Here is an 18,325-nt window from a genome sequence, read left to right as displayed (position 1 = left end):
GGATCTAGACCCATGAACAGGACTAGAGGGATCTAGACCCATGAACAGGACTAGAGGGATCTAGACCCATGAACAGGACTAGAGGGATCTAGACCTCACTCTGCTTGGCATCTGTCCTGCTCTGACCTGCAGTGAAAGGCTCCTCCCTCTCTGTTAATTCCATGCTTCTCAAGGGACTCCTACGCAGGCTTCTTTGGCAAGCAAGGCCCTGAGGCCTCGGCCCGCCTTCTTCCTACCCACAGGGCTTCCCACGTTGGTTCTAGAGTGACTGCCAACCTCTAGGCACTCAGAATTTTTGTGAAAGGCTCAAATGAGAGAGTCCTCATATATCCTGACATAACTAGAAAAAATAAATCCAACAACTTCCTTCTCATTGTTTGCTCACAGTGTGGCTTATACGTTAGACCACGGGCACTGCTTCTCCACAGAGTACGTGCAAACATCCCACAGGACTTGTGCTGGGAGACAATATCCTGATCTCACTGGGTTACTCTTAAAAATTAAAACGAACAGCATTCCATGATACACATTTATTTTGAAAGATGCAATCTCATATGTATGCACAGAGTATATATAGGCTTTGATGTCAACAAAAGCCTGTGATGGAGGAAGGTCATTGGTTAAGTAATAAAGAAACTGCTTGGCCTCATAGGTTAAAACATAGGTGGGAGGAGTAAACAGAACAGAATGCTGGGAGGAAGAGGAAGTGAGCTCAGAGGCCATGCTCCCCTCTCCCGGGCAGACGCCATGAAGCAAGCCGCCAGGTCAAACATGCTGAATCTTTCCCTGCAGGACCGGTGCTACACAGTTTATTAGAGATGGGTTGATTGGGATATCAGAATAGCCAGTAAGGGCTAGAGATAATGGGCCAAGCAGTGTTTAAAAGAATACACTGTCCGTGTAATTATTTCGGGGCATAAGCTAGCCAGGCGACCAGGAGCTGGGGAGGCAGGAACACAGCCCACAGCTCCCACAACAAGCCTGAGTCTCCTTTTGGCCTAGCCACTTTGTGGCTATGTATTATTGAGCAAACTGTGTATTCTTTCTGAACCTCGGTATTCTTATTATCAAAATAAAGCAGTGGTTAACCTTGGTTGTCAACTTGGTTGGACTGAGGAGTGCCTAGGAGGAAGGGGTTAGCTGGAGGAAAAAGTCACTGAGGATATGTGCTTGGGGACTGTGTATATCCCTTCTCTATTTCTTGGTCACCATAATATGTGTTCTCTGTTCCAACTCCCTGCGAAGATATAGTCAAGTCACTGAAACTGAGTCAAAATAAATCTGATCTTAAGTTGCTCCTGTTGGGCATTTTGTCACATTGATAGAAAAATAACCAACATACAGCAATTCCGTCTCTTCAGTGCGATGTGAAAGCTAAATGTGCTAAGGAACATGAAGCGTTCATAATTCTGTATATACATATACAGTTTAAAGGATGTTTTCTTGTCTGGGCTGACCACGCTTCCCATAAAAGCCAACCGCCATCTAACAAAAAAAACCTTAATATCAGGCATGAGAAGTCCTCCCTTGAAGAGTTAGGGTTGTCCAAGAGATCCCCAATGCATTAAAGGCTATTGCTGTTTCCCTTCATTGCCCCACAGAGGTGGAAGGTAAGCTCCTAATCCTAAAGACACCATGTAGTTCAGAAGTAGGGTCCAGAGGCCCCTGAGCTAGACCCGACCAGAAACTCTCCTTCGTGAGGACTAGCTTTGACAGTACCAGGTGGCGCCATGGAAGCTTCCAAAGGAGGGAAGCGACCTACAGGTCCTATTCTGCTATGACATCTGTGAGCCACAGCAATGACTACACAGGAGTGGCACACATGCCTTATTGGTAACCAACAGCTCTCTAGTTGGACTTAAGACCCACTCAAGAAGAAAAGCATGCCTAGAACTGGAAATCTACCCAAATACCCAGGGCTATTGGAATCACGAATCCTGGAGAAGAACTTACAAATCACCTTTTTGCTAAACCAGCATAATCCGTAACTATACTCCAAGCATTTTTCTTATACCCAGATAAGTGCAACCCTCACCACTAGTCAAGAAACAAAACAAAACAAAATAAAAGAACAGTAACAAAACCCTTTTTTACAACAGAGACCATTACAGAAAGCCATAACCAGCCAATCAAAATACAGAGTTGTGGTTCCCATTACTAATGGCTACATTTACAAAGCAACTCCTGCACCAAAGGCTCAGGGAACATTGTGGAAGATGGGGCAGAGAGATTTTAAGAGCCACAAGATCAGCGTGTTTGCTGTGAGATTGTGTCTCCTAGTAATGTCAGAGGCTAGACCCATAAAGTCTCACCAATATGACTGCTTATACATGAGTTGAACAAGGACAACACCAGTAGACACGTTGAAGTGGAGGGGAAGGTCTATGAGGCCTCAGGCCTCAGTCCTACAAAAAGAACTACAGGCAACCAAGGAATGTTGAGAGCCAGAGAAATAAGTCCACCCCAGGGACGAGAACACCAGTTGGTTATCCGATATCAAATGGTCATCCCTGAAAACATGAATTTGAGAGTATACGGGAGGGTTTGGGGGGGGGGAAGGAAGGGGAAATGGTGTAATTATAATCTCAAAAACTCAGAGAAATATGTGTTAGATGAGTGCAGGCTCAGTGTTTCCAGAAAACTTTGGTGCGAGAATGCATTTGGTGAATGATGGCATTTCATGGCCCTCAAATCTCCTTGAGCCTGAGTGAGTTAACATTGCTCCTGGGTAAAGCCCCATTTTCAAGCTGGAGCACCACACTGTGGCCACGCTCAAGGGAAACGCTCCATGTGTCCTGCTCTTCAACTCCACAAACATCGCCTTTGTCTCCCACTTGGCTCGGATCACTCTAGCTTCATTTCCTGAGAACCTATCCTGTGCTTTTAAATACATTAAGTGTCCTAAGAACCGTGTGAAATTGATAAAATCATCACATTTTAAAGGTGGGAGACAAAAATTGAAGTCATGTTGTTCACTTGCTGTGTCAGTTACTGTCATCATTACTGCAATCAAGTAACTGGCAACAGGGAATTACTCTGGCTCACGGTTCAAAGTCCATCAAGGTAGAAGACACTGGGTGGGAACATGAGGCAGCTTGTCACACTGCACCCACAGTCAGGAAGCAGAGAGAAATGGATGCTGATACTCAGCTTACCTTCTTCCTTCTCCCTTTAGACTCTAGCCTATGGGGTGGGTCGTCCCTTCCTAGTTAGTTAAACCTCTCCAGAAGGGTCCTCATTTGCATTCCCAGAGATGTGTCTTCTAGGTGATCCCAAAGCCAATCAACACGACAATGAGGATCAACTATCACACTTGCCTGGAGTCTCACAGTGAGAATAATTTGGATTCCAGTTCTATGCTTAGACTTCACATAGAAGTTCCCCTTTTCCCAATAACCCAGAGTGCTTGGTCCTTACTGCCTCTCCCATACTGTTAGTGTGTGTCTTCAATATTTTAGAGCTTATATGCCTTAAACTAGATTGTAAATCCCTTTAAAAAAGGCATGTGTTGTTTTCCTTTGTATTTCTAACAGCATCCATTTCAATAAATAATTAATTCTCAAGTACTTATTTATTGAACATGTACTACATTCTGGCACTATGTAAGGAAAGAGAGATACAGTCATGAACAAGTTACAGGAAGAGCTAGGGGAAGGAGAGAAAAAAAAACCCAACTCAAATCAGTAGTTTCCTTGAACTTTGAACTAAAATTTGATCAAGACAAGTCTACAGGTGTGGCATAACCCAGAGAAACAGGTTCCCAGCAGACAGAACACCAAGTACAGAGGCTATGTGGAGGAAGCTACAGCAATATAGTCAAGAAATAAAATGAAATTCTGCATGCCTAGACCAGAGCCGGAGAGACAGTGGGTGGGGCAATATGAAGTTAGAATGGAAAGGCAGGTGGAAGCAAGCTCAAGCAGGCTCTCGAGCCATTAGGGGGACTTTTAGCGAAGGGACATGGTGTTTACACTCACAAACTTATCACGCTGGCTGCAGGGCTGAGAGCAGATAACAGAGCCTGACAGCAGGCTAGCAGGACAGCTATGGTGAAGTGATGCAGTGGTGGCCACCTCCAAGGTGGTGACAGATGAATTGGAAAGAGTTGTCCAGTGCAGGCTGCGTTTAGGAAGAATGAGTAGGACTTGCTGATGGTTTATGCACTGGGGACTCAGAAAAGCAGTAAGCCAGGGATAAATCCTAGGTTATTGGAAGGAACACCTGGGAAGGGAGCGACACTGTTAAGTAGGATGGGTATGGAGAAAGACGACGTGTGATGGGGGAGTAGAGAAGATCCTGGGTGCAATGTGAACTGAGAGGAGGAGGAGGCAATAGTTCTGTCTGGGGCATGTTTGAGAGCATAAACTCTGCCAGGGGAGAAGGCTGGCCTCTATTGCACTCTAATGTACCGTTGTACCCAAACAGCAGTTGAGACATAAGCTGGTAGAAAAATATGCCCAAGAGAAGCACTGAGATGGCAGTTGGATTTATGGCTGTTTAAATCCTTTGGGCAAATGCAGATCCCTGGCAGAGCATAAATACATTCCTCCTTGGCTCTTACATGAGCAGTAAAGATCTCCGAGACGGTGGTTTCTCAAAGAACTGAATCAAATATCCTAATAGGGTCAGCTCATACTGTTACAGACAGGCTCAAATGCCCAGTCTCTGACTGAAGCTCATGTGAGCTTTCCCACCATGTCCAAGGCCATCTAGGTAGTCAGATCTGCAAGGGCCAAGGCCTTGAAGGGCTGCTGCAGCTTCTCTGAGTCGCTTTTACTATTTCCGATAATGATGATAGTAATAACATACTTACATGAGTCCTAATTCTCGCCTATCATCTTTTCCACAGATCCCATTCTTATTTCTACCAGTCTCAGCACTGACGTGTTGCTGAATGCACTTTTACTGTGGGAAGCAGGCCTTCAGTAGGTCCTCCTGTGTGTCTCCCCATGTGAAGGAGGTGAGGGATGGTTTCAGTATCAGAAAAGGAGGCTAGGGTTTATGTCAACAGTGTGCTGAAGTCAGAGAGATGCTCTGAATCCTCTTGGGTAGAAAATGGTTTCCTTTGGAGGAAGACAACCGACTTCAGACATAAGGTTTTTCCAGCGTTTAGTTAAGAAGCACACTACCAAGAACACGGCTCAGGAGGCCCGAACGCCTGTGTTCCCGTCCTAGCTCTCAGAGTACAGATCCTTAACTTAGCGGGTCCAAGCCTATATTTCCTTGTTTGCTAAGTGGCTGATGAACATAAAAATAAAGTAATAGTGGAATTTGTTATCAACAGTTATTCTGGAAAAATACAGTTATTTTAGTGGGGTTTTCTTGTTTTCTTCTAACATTGACTAACTACTGTGCCTTTGCTCTCTGATGATTGCTTTGCCCATACCATCTCTCTGGGCCAAGTACTATTATCACCTGGGATGTATTACCTTGATTGTCAATATGGTTGGCTTGAGAAGTTCCTAGATTAGGAAGGTATACCTCTGCCTCTAGGTGTGTCAGTTAAGATGTTTCCTGAAAGGGTTTTCTAACAGCGGAAGGCCTACTCTGGATGTGGGCGGCATCACCCTGAAGGCCGGTGGTTTAGATGGGAAAGAAAAGGAAAAGGAAGAGAGCTGGTCTGTTTAGGCATTCCCTCTTTGCTTCCTGGCTATCCTGAGGTGATCATGTCCCTACTGTTATGATGTACTGCCTCACTCTGGGCCCGGAAACAGAGCCAGGTGATGGTGGGCTGAACCCTTTGGAACTATGGCCCGTAATGAAACCTATTCCCTTAAGTTACATTTCTCAGGCATTTGACCACAGCATCTTGAAGCTAACTAACACATTACCCCCTTTGAAGAGGAGGGATTCAGGACGGGGCTGTTGCTCAGTGGTGGACTTTTGCTTTGCATGCATGAGACCCTATATTTGATCTCTAAGACTGAAAAGGTGAGGGATTATGTAGTTGGTTCCAGGTTAGATAACAGGGCAAGAGAAATTAAACCCAAGCAGCTAGTCTTCAAAGCTGCCTCCAACTGACAATGCGCCATCTAAACGCTACTGTGAGTGAGATTTGCTATCAGCTAGCTCCTGTATAGATTAGCAGCCAAGAGATAAGCTGGCTCTTAGACTGCTGTACACCAGGTTGAGCATCTGTGCCGTCACTGTAGTTTTTGTGTTTAGATGGTGTCTTGGTATGTTGCTGGGAATGTCCTCAAACTCTTGGGCTCACGTGTTTTCTCCTGTTTCAACCTCCTGAGTAGCATCCTATCATACCAAGTCAACACTGCTCTCAGAGTGTTGTGTCTTCTTCTGGGGAGACACATACCCCTGGGAGGCATGCTTTTGTCAAGGACAAAATGGGTTTTCCTCATGTGTCTTTACCAGCTTCTGTGTCTCCATATGTATTCATTTGAAGAAGAGAGTTTATACAGAGGCCCCAAACAGACTGCTCAGCTGCCTGCTTTTACAAAATAGAAACATAATTTGATGGGAAACATTTTTTAATGCAGTTGGCTATGTACGCTTAGAACTATTTTCCCCCAAACATTTAAAGTGAAGGACCATACCTCACCACCACCCCATGCTCTGTATTCTGCTTTCTGGAGAAACTGTCTGTCCTCAGTGCCAACAAGGCAGACTTCCAGGTGTCAGAATCTGCTACAGTTAGTCCTGTCACTGGGGAAATACAGAGGGAATTGGGAATATAGAAGGAGCTAGGAGGGGTGGGACAGACACTCAGCTCTGCTTTTCTCAAGAAATATGGTTGTTTATTATTATTATTATTATTATTATTATTATTATTATTATTATTACTTGTTTTTCAAGACAAAGTTTCTCTGGGTAGCCCTGGCTATCCTTGAACTAGATCTCTATAGACCAGGCTGGCCTCAAACTCACAGTGATCTACCTGCCTTTGCCTTCCGAGAGCTGGGATTACAGGCGTGCGGCACTGCTGCCAGCTGAAACATGGCTTGCTTTTCTTGTTTATCATTTCCCTAGGAATACCACTGTGTCTATTCTTTATAGACATGGGACCTCTGAGCTGCTGAACTGATGTATCTCATGAAATCTGCCAGGTGGAAGGGACAAGCAAGACCAGAGTCGCTCTGGCTCACCAAGTTTGTGTGTCTGCCAGGTGGGAGGGATAAGCAAGACCAGAGTGGCTCTGGCTCACCAAGTTTGTGTGTCTGAGAGAAGCAGGTTGGTGAATGACACAGTTAGCCACACGTGGGTGATAACAGGAAGGGTCTAGAGGTCCCTGGGGTCCCTGTGGTACGCAGGGCTTGGGATCTGCCTCCACCCTAGCCAGTATAGAAGAGGTGCTCAGAAAAGTGGTCTTGCCAAGGACTACTCAATAAGTAAAACCTGCTGTTACAGGCTCCTGAAGCTGAATGAGACCCTCCAGCCAGAGGTAGCAACTATCTGTGACACGGAAGAGAGCATGGTCATGGTGTGAGCTGTGGAGTCCAAAAGTCACTTTCGGAACAGATCCTGCAAACCAGTCCCCACAGGGGAACAGCACCCAAGGGCAGAGGCCATATACAGAGCATAAGATTTTGGGAGTAAAGACTTGGAACTATGAACCTGGAAAACTTGCCCCTTACCCCGTTGTCACACCGTGGAGATGATGAGAAAAAGGGCAAGGAAAAAGTAAGCAAGGAACTTCAAATTCCACCTGCCTCTTCTCAGCTGCTTCTGATCTCTGTGGTAAAGAAATCCCCCTGTCTCCTCTAGAAAAGGAAAATGGCTTGGGAGTTTATTGTAAGGGGAATGAAAACAAAGCAAGATCAAAGAGAATGCTGGCTAGCAGCAGAAACTGGGTGAAGGAAGAAGAGAGGGAGACGAATGTGATTTGAGACTCTCCGAGAAAGAGGCTTCGTGTGTGGGCAGGAAGCAGGGCAGCTCATCCAAAGGGAGAGGGGGCATTTGAGCTCATGGGACAGATATGGCCTGAGGGACAGGTCCAGCCGAAAAAGGTTCAGAAAGATCTGTCTATCAGACCAAATACACAGGGCTGAATGCAGGATAGATCTGATGCCTATCTGCTTACGGACCGTCTCCTCAGATGGGATTCTGGGTATTCTCAAGAAAGACAGGGTAAAGTATCTGCCTAAGGGGCACCTTACTCTTACAGAACAGAAAAAGGGCATGGGAAAAAATGCTGTCGGTGATTTATCTCCTGGCCTTCCTACATGTTAGTCAGTAAAACCTGTCCAGCTGTTTCATGGTTCTTCTCTGAGCTGCATTTCAGCCATACTTTCCTTAGAGCAAACATTATGCAACATTGCATCAGGAATTTTCTTCCCTTTCCCCTCATTACGGACAAGTCTGTGTGCACAGTTGTTGGGATGCGAGACATGTCTAGCTCACAGGTTCTCCTGGCGCTCAAGTGTGAGCTACCTCACTATGCCAGGAAGTCTTGCTTAGGACGGAAAGCATTCAGAGGATTGCCTTCCTGGCACGATGCCCCCGCCTGTCCCACAATTTCTTCCTCCCTGGTATCGTCTGTCGTTCAAGGCCCAGCCCCAGACTCTGGAGCTCAGCAGAGGGGGCTGCAATCTCCCACGGCAGCCCCTCCACCCACACCGTCTGCAGCACTCACACCATGTGCACTTGCTGCCTTTTTTGGTAGTTATTTGTGTCTGACCCTGGTAGCTTCTGGCAGCTGCGGACTCTTATTTACTTTCCTTAGAGCACATCCACCAACTGGCCTGCTCCTGAGATGTGCTGAATAAATGGGCCAGGATGACTGACTGCACCAATAAACGCAACTGCCTCTCCCCGGGGACTCATGCTCTGCGATGGCTGGCGTTCTCTTTCTTCTCTTTAGGATCCTGTGATGTGCTAAGGAATAAATTCCCTACGCTTTTGACAAGACCAAAGTATGAGTTAATGTTGTTAAGTTCCATGGTGAAATATTGCTAGCTTTTTTTATTTTAAAATGTATGTTTGGCCTATCATTTCGGGAAAGGAGAGAAGGCAAAAGCCCGATATCTTGCATAAATGAATGAATGAATTGGGGTCTGGTGGCAGAAGCCTAGAAAATAGAAAACAGATAAAAAAATAGAAATAGAAACAAAGAAAGAAAAATAAATGCTCAAGAGACTTAGAGAAAAACATGGAAAGAGATTAAGGCTAATTAAATTCTGAATCAGAACTTCCAGCTTTAGTATGAAGTTGGTTTCATAATTTAAAAAGCAGAAAGGCAGTAAGAAAGGACAGACTGAAGAGAAACCCGGGGTCTGATATCTACTTAGCTACTGTGCGACCTTGGACAAGTGACTCCGCCTTTCTGAGCTCATTGTGATATTTTAAATTTACTTTGAAATTGTTTTAAATTTACCAAAAAGCTGTAGAAACAGTATAGCGTTCCCACATATGCTACACCCACTTTCCCTGGATGCTAATGTTGTTCACAACCACAGCATCAGTGAGAAAACCAGGACATAAACAAACACCAACGCCGCAATGCACAGCTGAATTATTGTTGACTTACGGTTGAATATCAAAAAATATAAAAATGGCATCTTCCTATTTTCACATCACTTTCCCTTTGTTTTTTCAAGTCTCAAGCTCATTAGAATTTGACACTACATATGCTAGTCAGGTCTCCTCTCCAATGCTGAGAGCGACTGGGAATTTTCACCTTTCATGACCTTGACACATTCTAGAACGTTGCCTGTCCCTCAGCCTGGGTATGCCTGACATTTTCCCACTACTAGAACCAGGTCTGCCTCTGTGGCAAGAACACACAGAGGTGACATCACACCTCTTTAAAGAAGGATGAGTAAGGGCACAATTGGATATGTATCTTTACCGGTCAAGGAAGCTTCAGATAGTATCTGTGGCTGGGTTTCTGCGCTCTTCTATTCTTCCACGTGGCTGGCAAGGATCTTGTGGAAAGTTGCTTAGGGATCCTGCCAATACCCCCACTTCTCATCCCATTTCTTTGTGCTTAATAAGCTTGCAATGCATCAGTGGTTCTGCACACAGAGTTGGTGGCTCTTGTGTTTTCATGTGGACTTTAATTGCCTCAATACCATCGCTGTTTGTGTTGCGGTGCATGTACCTAGATAGCCATATGTATATGTACTTGTGAATGCAGCTGTGTGTCAGTGTGTGCTCGCTCGCGCACACATACATGTAGAGGCCAGAGGTCGGTGTCCAGTTCAATTTCTCTCCGCCTTATTTTTTGAGTATTTTGGGTATCTCATTGACTCTGGAACTCATCAGTTCAGCTGGGCTGCACTGGCCGGTGACCTCCAGGCTCCACCTGTTTCCCCAACACCATGCCCTTTCATTCCACTGTGGAGAGCCACTCTAAGTTGGAGGCAGTCCATTGTAAGTATTCGAAAGGTGCTTTTGTATCGTTCCCTTCGAATATTACACAGCCTTTCCACATTTTAGCACAGGGTGAACAGAATCAGCCCTGCCCAGGCTGGCTGGTGGCGACCCCTTGGAATCTGCCTTTGATCGTGGCCCAGACTGACGCACTCATTAGTTCGCCTCTGATTTCTATGAAAATAGATGCTCAAGGAGACTTGAAAACACTCTATTCTCATAAGCAGTTCGAGTGTTTTCCCAGAAATCTTGTTTACGTTCTGGAGTTGCTGCTAAACTATTTTCAGAGATGCTCCGAAGCGTACCTCACCCCAGATGTGGGTGCCCCATGCCTAGCTCTGCTCCCTCCCAAGGCTGTGGTACGGATGGAAAAAGTTCAGCTGTGATTTAAAATTAGATTTTAAAACTTCTGGCAATTCACTTGTAAGTTAAGGTCTAATTTTTTTTTTTTTAAAAAAAGACAAGAATAGGGTCTTAAAGACACGAGAGTAAATAGAGCTGGGAATTTAAAATAAGTCACGAAACAGTAAAATCACTTCGTTTACGGGAACTTTCATTTTCCCGTCCATTTTTATCAGTAAGAAAAATCAAGAACACCAGGAGATTTATTTAAAAAAAAAACAAAACAACAACTCTGGCTTGGTGTGGTTTCCAAGGTCTCCTGTGAACTCCCAGTGATTCCATTTTAGTTTGGAGCGCATGGACAGCCACAGCTACAGCAAATATCACCCTCGGTGCAGGAGACAGGTAGGACACTGTAGTGGCGAAAGCCCGGCATATATGGCTTTGTGTTTCACGCCAGCCACCCATCCCTTGTGTAGTCTGAGCTGGTGACTGTCCTTACACCCCGGTTTCCCTGTTGTAGGACGGGAAAGCTGTTCCCCACGGTCACTGTGAAGAGATCCTAAGTGACACATGTAAAATGGTCATCATGAATCTGCCATCGTGGACACAGGCTTCTCTCTGAGGAATGGGCTTTGGGGACATGCCTGGACATGGAGCCTGTTGGGCTCAGCCTCTAAGACTTCTTTAATTTACTGGGCTTCATCCTGGTCAATAGTGTTTACCACCATCGACAGGGTCTTTTCTGGCCATATATGGAGGCTGCAGACTGAGGCCTGGAGGTAGGAAGGGCATACGCAGCAAAGGCTGACTGGCCCTCTGTCAACCAGAGATACACATGACCCACAATGAGAGTCTTCTTAGCATTAGATGGTGCTCACTACTGACCCAAATCAGAAACTGTGCTATCTGTGGAATTCAACTAACCAAGAACCTACAATAGCCATATTAAAAATTTGTAACTTAACAATTGGGGCAAAAAGAAATAAAAGTATAAATAGAACAATAAGAACAACAAAAGGAACTCTATGGGTGTGGGGCACATCGTGGAGAGAGAAGGCTCCTTTAAGACAAAGACCTGCGTCCCCTTCCTGTCACTTCCTCTTTGACTTAGGCCATAGTGATGCCAACCATGGCCTCTCCATGCCTGCTCCATCTCTGAATGCCACACAGAAGCTCCACCTTCAGTGTTCCCAAACTCCAGTCCCTCTTGCACTCTTTAGAGCTGGCATCTGGCATGTTCTCTGAGGCTTTAAGGTGACTTCCTGGTGGTGAGGACTTTGAAAGGCTGCAGAGAGTGGCGTGGAGCGATTCACTCCCCTCAGTAACGACTTCCGTGTTTCCTTACATGAGGAACCCCAGGCACTAGTCTTCTATGTTTCTGAGGAGAAGTGATAGATGTGGCCAGGGTTCACGCTGTCAAAGCTCACAGTTGAGACACAGATCTTAGAAACACTGCTGGGAGTGGGTGGCGGGGAGTCTAGGGGCTGAAATGTTTGCAGACTCCATCAGATTTGCAGGCAGCTAGGCTGCAGGGAAAAGGAAGAAGACTGTGGTGGCTATTTCAGGGCCTGGAAAGAAAACTGGCCATCATAGAAACAGCAAGACAGACAGATAGAAGAGTTATCAAAGACAGACCCCAGACGAGAAATATGCTTAAGAATCACAGATGGTGGCTCAAATATGGAGACGTCTCAGTGGTTCCTTACCTCATTAAATCTCATCACGAGGTCTTCAAGGGCGTTGTGCTCGCCATTCTGAGAGGTGAGGATGGATGCTGAGATGGACGCTTTGAGACGGGGCAGGGAGCTCCGGCATTCATGGGAGCTCAAGTCCCGGGTTAAGAAACAAAGGTAGTCTATGGGCAGGACCCTTCGGTAAATGTTCTGCTCCTGTTCTGTCAGGATGCTCGCCACTTCCTCCGGAAACTGAATGAGGGGCTGGAGATCAAGGAGCTCCTTGCTGATGCCAGCTGAACTTGAAGGAACAGTATTGGAATTGGCCATAGAGATGCCCGGTTGGCGTTCTGGGGGGAAAAAATAACACAACTTATGGTTATACCAAGGCTGGGATCCCTATCAAAAAGCCAGTTAAAACCTTGTAGATTTCTCAGTCAAATCCTGTGGTTAGTGAGTAACTAACTCTATACTGTCATGCTGGCCATAGAGACTTTTCTCACATTTGCTTCCTGAATCCTCAGGATGTGGAGGCAGGGGCTTATCTTCCTTTAGTAGCGGCATTAACTTAACACATAATTATCCAATAAGCTCACTAAGAAATGTTATATACCATCATCTGCTTCTTTATCTTCCTTGGTTAATCATCAGAGCTAAGATAAATAAGGTTGAATGTGGACACAGGTGAATTTGAAGACAGAAGAAGGCTGCATGTGCATGTGGATATTTGTTATAAAGATGTAGACTAGGTCCTTAGACCCTCTATACACGCAGTTCCCAAGCACATTAGTATATTCTACCATCCCACCCCTTCAAAAACTGTATCACTGATATTCATTTGGGAGTTTGCAAGAACAGAACCACCTATAAAGGTAAGAAAGAAATGGCTTATAAGGAGACACATTCAGATAAATAATCTAATTTCATATTACAACTGGAAACAAGAAAGTACAGAAGAATGCAGGACGGGGTGATGGGTGCACCAAAGTACCAAAAGTACCAAAGGCAGGGGTGTTTAGGTCCAAAAAAATTCACTTAATTAGCACTAACACACACGTTTTCTCTTTACTTTGATGCCCTCCTACTCTAATTTTTAGCTACCTGCCCAAATTAATTCATTCACTGAGCCATTCATTTACTGAGCCATTCTCCATTTTACGGAGGATGATCCCGAACTTCTCATCTTCCTGCCTGTGCCTCTTAAGTGCTGTAATTACAGGCGTGTGTAGTACTGGAGTTCAAACCCAGACTTTGTGTAAGCTCAGCAAGCACCTTACCAACTGAGCTATATCCCTAGCCTTTGGAGAACATCCAGTTTTGTGTTACATAAGTTTGGGAAAAGTTAAAACATTCATGTCCCATGCTGTCTTCTCGGAGATACTTCAGACACACTGGTACATTGCTACAGGCTCTGAAGGGCCCATTTGCATTATCTTCGCCCAGTATGGCCCACATTTTATTCACTATCTATTGCATCATTCTGAATGACTAGTATCCTTGGAGCCTCTTCTAGAAACACAGCTATAGCATCCAAACTGTCCATGATCTCCATCCTGTGTATATCTTCCCTTCTGGCAGACACTCCTATCCTTCTTCTTTATAGTCTCATGCTGCTACAGGAGGGATCATGTGCTGGAGGGATCCAGAACCATCCTGCTTCCAGTTACAACACATCTAAGTGGTTCTAGTTAAAATAAATCCTACCTCTTTTCTTGATGACGCCAGTCTACTGGACTCCCACCTATAGTCAAGCTGGGACTCGGGGCAGTTATAAGTCACAGAAAGAATCCTGTGACATTCAGACTTCGGCGTTCTTCGAATCTCTTCTAATCTCTCTTGTGGAGATCCTTGTGTGTATCACTACAAATGGCTCTACCTCTGAATCACTGCACATGGCGGACAGCATTTGGCTTCTCAAACAAACTATCGAAAACCTACAGTGGCAAAAATGGGGACCGCCACTTGGCGCATCTAAGCCCATATTTTACAAAGTCTAACGTGGATTCCAGAATGGCTCAGTAAATGAATGGCTCAGTGAATAGCCACTGTGGGCCCACAGTTCAATTCTTTGAATAGTTTAGAAAATGAGCAGATTTCCTGAAAATTGAGTCACAATAAAGCCAGGAGACAGGAACAGTTTTTTGGGTACAGATATTTATGTACAGTGGAATTAGTCATATACAGGGACTTTTCCAAGAAGCACCCAACTGGAAAACATGATTTCAAAATAAAGTACTCTATAGAGGAAATGAAATAACAATAAATCTTATAAAGTAATAACTTATATAATAGAAGAGATGATGAAACAAAAACATATAAATAACAGTAAGATGATATATTTGAAACAACAATATATCTTGAGGTATGGATCATTGTTACAATGATGAATCTAGTGATAAGTGTCATTAATGGAGATTAGAATAAAATAGTAAAAAAAAAAAGGAATATGGTGAGAACAGACATGGTAAGTCTAATGGTCTCATGACATCACACCCAAAGAAAACACAAATTAAGGCGGCAAATCTTGAAACGATTTAATTTTGGAAAGGAAACATGTATATGCTTCATCATGGGTTTTCTGAAAGCAGGATCACTGGGGGATTTTGTATTTTCACAACAGGCTAACATCAGACAAGTATCCTTGGGACATAAGTTTCTGCCCAATATAGCACATGCGCTACCATACAGTTCGTGAACCAGGCAAGGGGCTGGAGGTTGAAACACACAAAGACTCACAGACAGAGACACGGGTCATCCTTGACGCCAAAATGCCCCCTTTGTTGTGTCCAGAGCTGCTTATTTAGGGAGCCTTAACTGATAGCCATGGCCCAGCCAAATGCGCCACAAACCACTCCCCTGCCATCAGGAACTCTGAGGGTCTCGTGCTCAGAGCAGCTGCAAGCATCACAAGTTGTTTACCAGAACTTCAGGATCTGGGGGGTTCACAGATCCCAACAATCCACCATCTTCCACACTCTGAACACACATTATATTCCCTCTTCCCTCATCCTTGCTGGGCCCTCCCGCCATTTGCCTTCTGCTCCACAAGCCACACTGCCCAGCCTCATCAGTACCTCAGTCCAGCCCCCTCTGTACAACCTGGTGATGCTCTGGTGACCTGAAGCTCACAGCGCCTAATCTTTCCCACTTACCTGTGCGCCCACTGGGATCCAGAGATATTCTCTTACAAAAACTTTTTTAAAGAAAGTTTCTGGTAAATAAAATTATCTGCCTCAGCTTGAAAAAGCCTAGATTTGGGGGACGGAAGCAGGATGATCCCTGAACTACGGGTCTCTTGCTCAAGAAACAAAACCAAGCCCCAAATTATCCAGCTCACTTCTTCAGTCATTGTTCTCAGCTGCACATCTTAGTAATGCTCGCTCTACAGCTGAATATAGAGACTGTCACAGCCCAGACACGGGCACTGGGGCAAAGTGACTTCAAATTGTCATTCTCTGCTCAAAAGCTTTCTAACTAAGTGCTTTCTCTGGATTAATTTAGGAGATTCAGTATTTAAATTTGACATTTACTTATTTATTGATTGATTGATTCATTGATTGATTGTGTATGTATGTGGCTGTGAGGGTGTCATACCATACATGTGGAGGTCAGAAGGTAACTTGTAGGACTCATGTCTCTCCTCCCACCATGTGAACCCCAGGGATTGAACTCAAGTCTTCAGACTTGGTGGCCAGCCCCTTTTCCTGTTGAGCCACGTCACCATCTCCCAGGAGATTCGGTATTAGCACCCAAATTTGACTCACACGAGTTATAGCTTATAAAAGTCGGAGCTGCCATCTGCACAGGGTCTGTTTGGCTCCGGACCCCATGTCCTCATCAGTCAGCATGTTGTCAAGGTTTCAAAATGCGTTTCAAGAGATCTTGGTCAGTGTAAACCAATTTGTTATCCTTGTTACCTAGAGTGATCAAATCAATTGGCCTCTTTTCACTTTAAAGATGAGGGTGTGACTCAGAGGGTAGACAGTTCTCCTCTTCAGTCGGCCTGAAATCACCACACTGTAGCATGCAGAAACTCAAGCAGGCCCTTGTGAGTTCGTAGGAATGCCCTATGTTTAACATCAGATCTGCCTAAACGACCTATACTGGGTTTATACAAAGCATGATTTCTAGATTAGTAATGTACAGGAAATACTGGGTTAAAACAAGGGCAAAGAGAGGCTCTTTTTGTTATTAAAATGTTTTCTTAGATGGATCCATCCCAATTTTGTGTGTATGAGTGTTTGGACTGCATGGATGTATGTGTACCGTGTGTATGTTTGGTGCTTGAGGAGGTTAGAACATGGCATTAGATCCCCTGGTACTGGAGTTACGTTAGATTGTGAACTGCCACATGGGTACTGGGAACTGAACTCAGGTCCTCTGCAAGAACAGCAGGTGCTGCTCTCAAGAACTGAGCCATCTGCCAAGCCCATGAGGCCCCTGTCTTCACTTTTTTCAAAGCCTTTAAGAATTCCCACCAGGAAGAGGGTGTACTGTCACACGGCAGCCCTCCTCACTCTTGCTGTCTATCTTTGTATCATTTACAGAGGGATTGGCGTTTCTTCACACTGTCTCTCATCACGCTCAGCTGTCTGCAATAGGTCTGCGGGGACCTTCGGATTTTGTGAAGTTTATGGTCCTAAGAACTTGTGCTGCGCTTCTGGGAATCTGTGTAGAGATGGAAGGGTGAGAGCGGCTGTGCCTGCTCTGGAAACAGTAGTTTTCCCTCCACGACTGAAGCCTGTTTTAAGAGAGAAGGGGCATCACTGCAGAAAACAAGGGAGCCTTAGAATATATGTGTGATCACGGAGAAACAAATATGTGTGCATTTAGACGTCTGGGTGTCGTCATCTGTCTCAACAGCACCTTGCCTTGGGGAGGCCAAGCCCAGGCCAAGCCTGTCTTGTGAGATGTTCCTGAATGCTCAGGAAGCCCTCCTCTCTTTCCTGCCTCTCTGGTGATCACCAGCCCCTGACTTTGATTACTACCATTCCCAGGGGGCAGTCTACAATAACCTTCAGCAGTCTGCAAAAAAAAAAAGAGAGTGAGAACCTGAAGATTCTGACTTCTGGTAGAGCACTCTGCCAAGATGCAGCTATCGTGTTTGTTCAGTGCTCAGAGACCAGCCCTCATGTTGAACGGGTTGTATATCTGAATAGATGTAAGAAAAACTATGTCAAAATTTGTCTGTTCATTTACTGAGTGCCTACTGTGTTCTAGTCTTATGTTGAGGTACTCTGATGTTGAGATTTAGTGAACAAGAAAAGATCACTGCTCATATAGAACATCTTGAGAAAAGACGTGGACAAGCACAATGAAGCACGTAGAAGGTGATAAAAGCATCATGGTGAAAATCAAAAGGCAGCTTCAGAATGTGAGTGGGGAAGGTGTAGTGTTACAGAGTGTGCACTAGCCAAAACGGTAGCACCTTCTATGCACCTTCCATGTGATCAGAACAGCCACTCAGGGTACTCTTGGCTTGGTCATTTGTTGGGAGCAAGAAGGTCCTTGCACACATAGATCAACAGGGAAACCAGGAAAGGATGTAAGCTGGGTATTAAAGGTGTTGGATAGCCTGGTAATCACTGTTATCTGTAGGGCTAGGCCATATTCAAGCTCTCACAAGGACCAGAGGTGGCTAGTTGTCTAAATGACCCTTAAATTATCAGTATAGCCAGGGGCTCCCCCCAATATCCCACAACCAGGACGAAGATGGTTAACAGCCCAAATGATCTCTATATTATCTGTATGTATGACAGAGACCACACCAGATCCTTCCCTAGGCTCTTAAGCTAATCCATAACCTATTTCTAGAACCCATCTTCCTGGAAGACGTGACATGTACTTTGAGTTGAGTTTTGATGTAATTAATTATGCCTCTTTCTGCACTGGAGATTGTACTAAACCCAGGAAATTTTTCCCCAAATTGTACCGTGTTCAAACACACTGGCAATAAACTGCCTGGCATCAGACTCCCAAAG

General features: G+C 44.9%; 1 protein-coding gene across 1 annotated transcript in view; it reads right to left on the bottom strand.

The window, feature by feature from the left end:
• Positions 1-18,325, bottom strand: part of Plce1 (phospholipase C epsilon 1) — a 284,672-nt gene that overhangs the window by 120,659 nt on the left and 145,688 nt on the right. Inside the window, exon 5 of the mRNA XM_026781331.1 lies at positions 12,378-12,694. Coding sequence (XP_026637132.1) covers positions 12,378-12,694 — 317 coding nt within the window. The remainder of the gene's footprint in view (positions 1-12,377; positions 12,695-18,325) is intronic.

This window comes from Microtus ochrogaster, chromosome 8, assembly GCF_000317375.1.
Source record: "Microtus ochrogaster isolate Prairie Vole_2 chromosome 8, MicOch1.0, whole genome shotgun sequence".
Lineage (NCBI taxonomy): Eukaryota > Metazoa > Chordata > Mammalia > Rodentia > Cricetidae > Microtus > Microtus ochrogaster.
The sequence above is the reverse complement of the archived record's forward strand: the minus strand, read 5'-3'. Positions and strand labels throughout refer to the sequence as shown.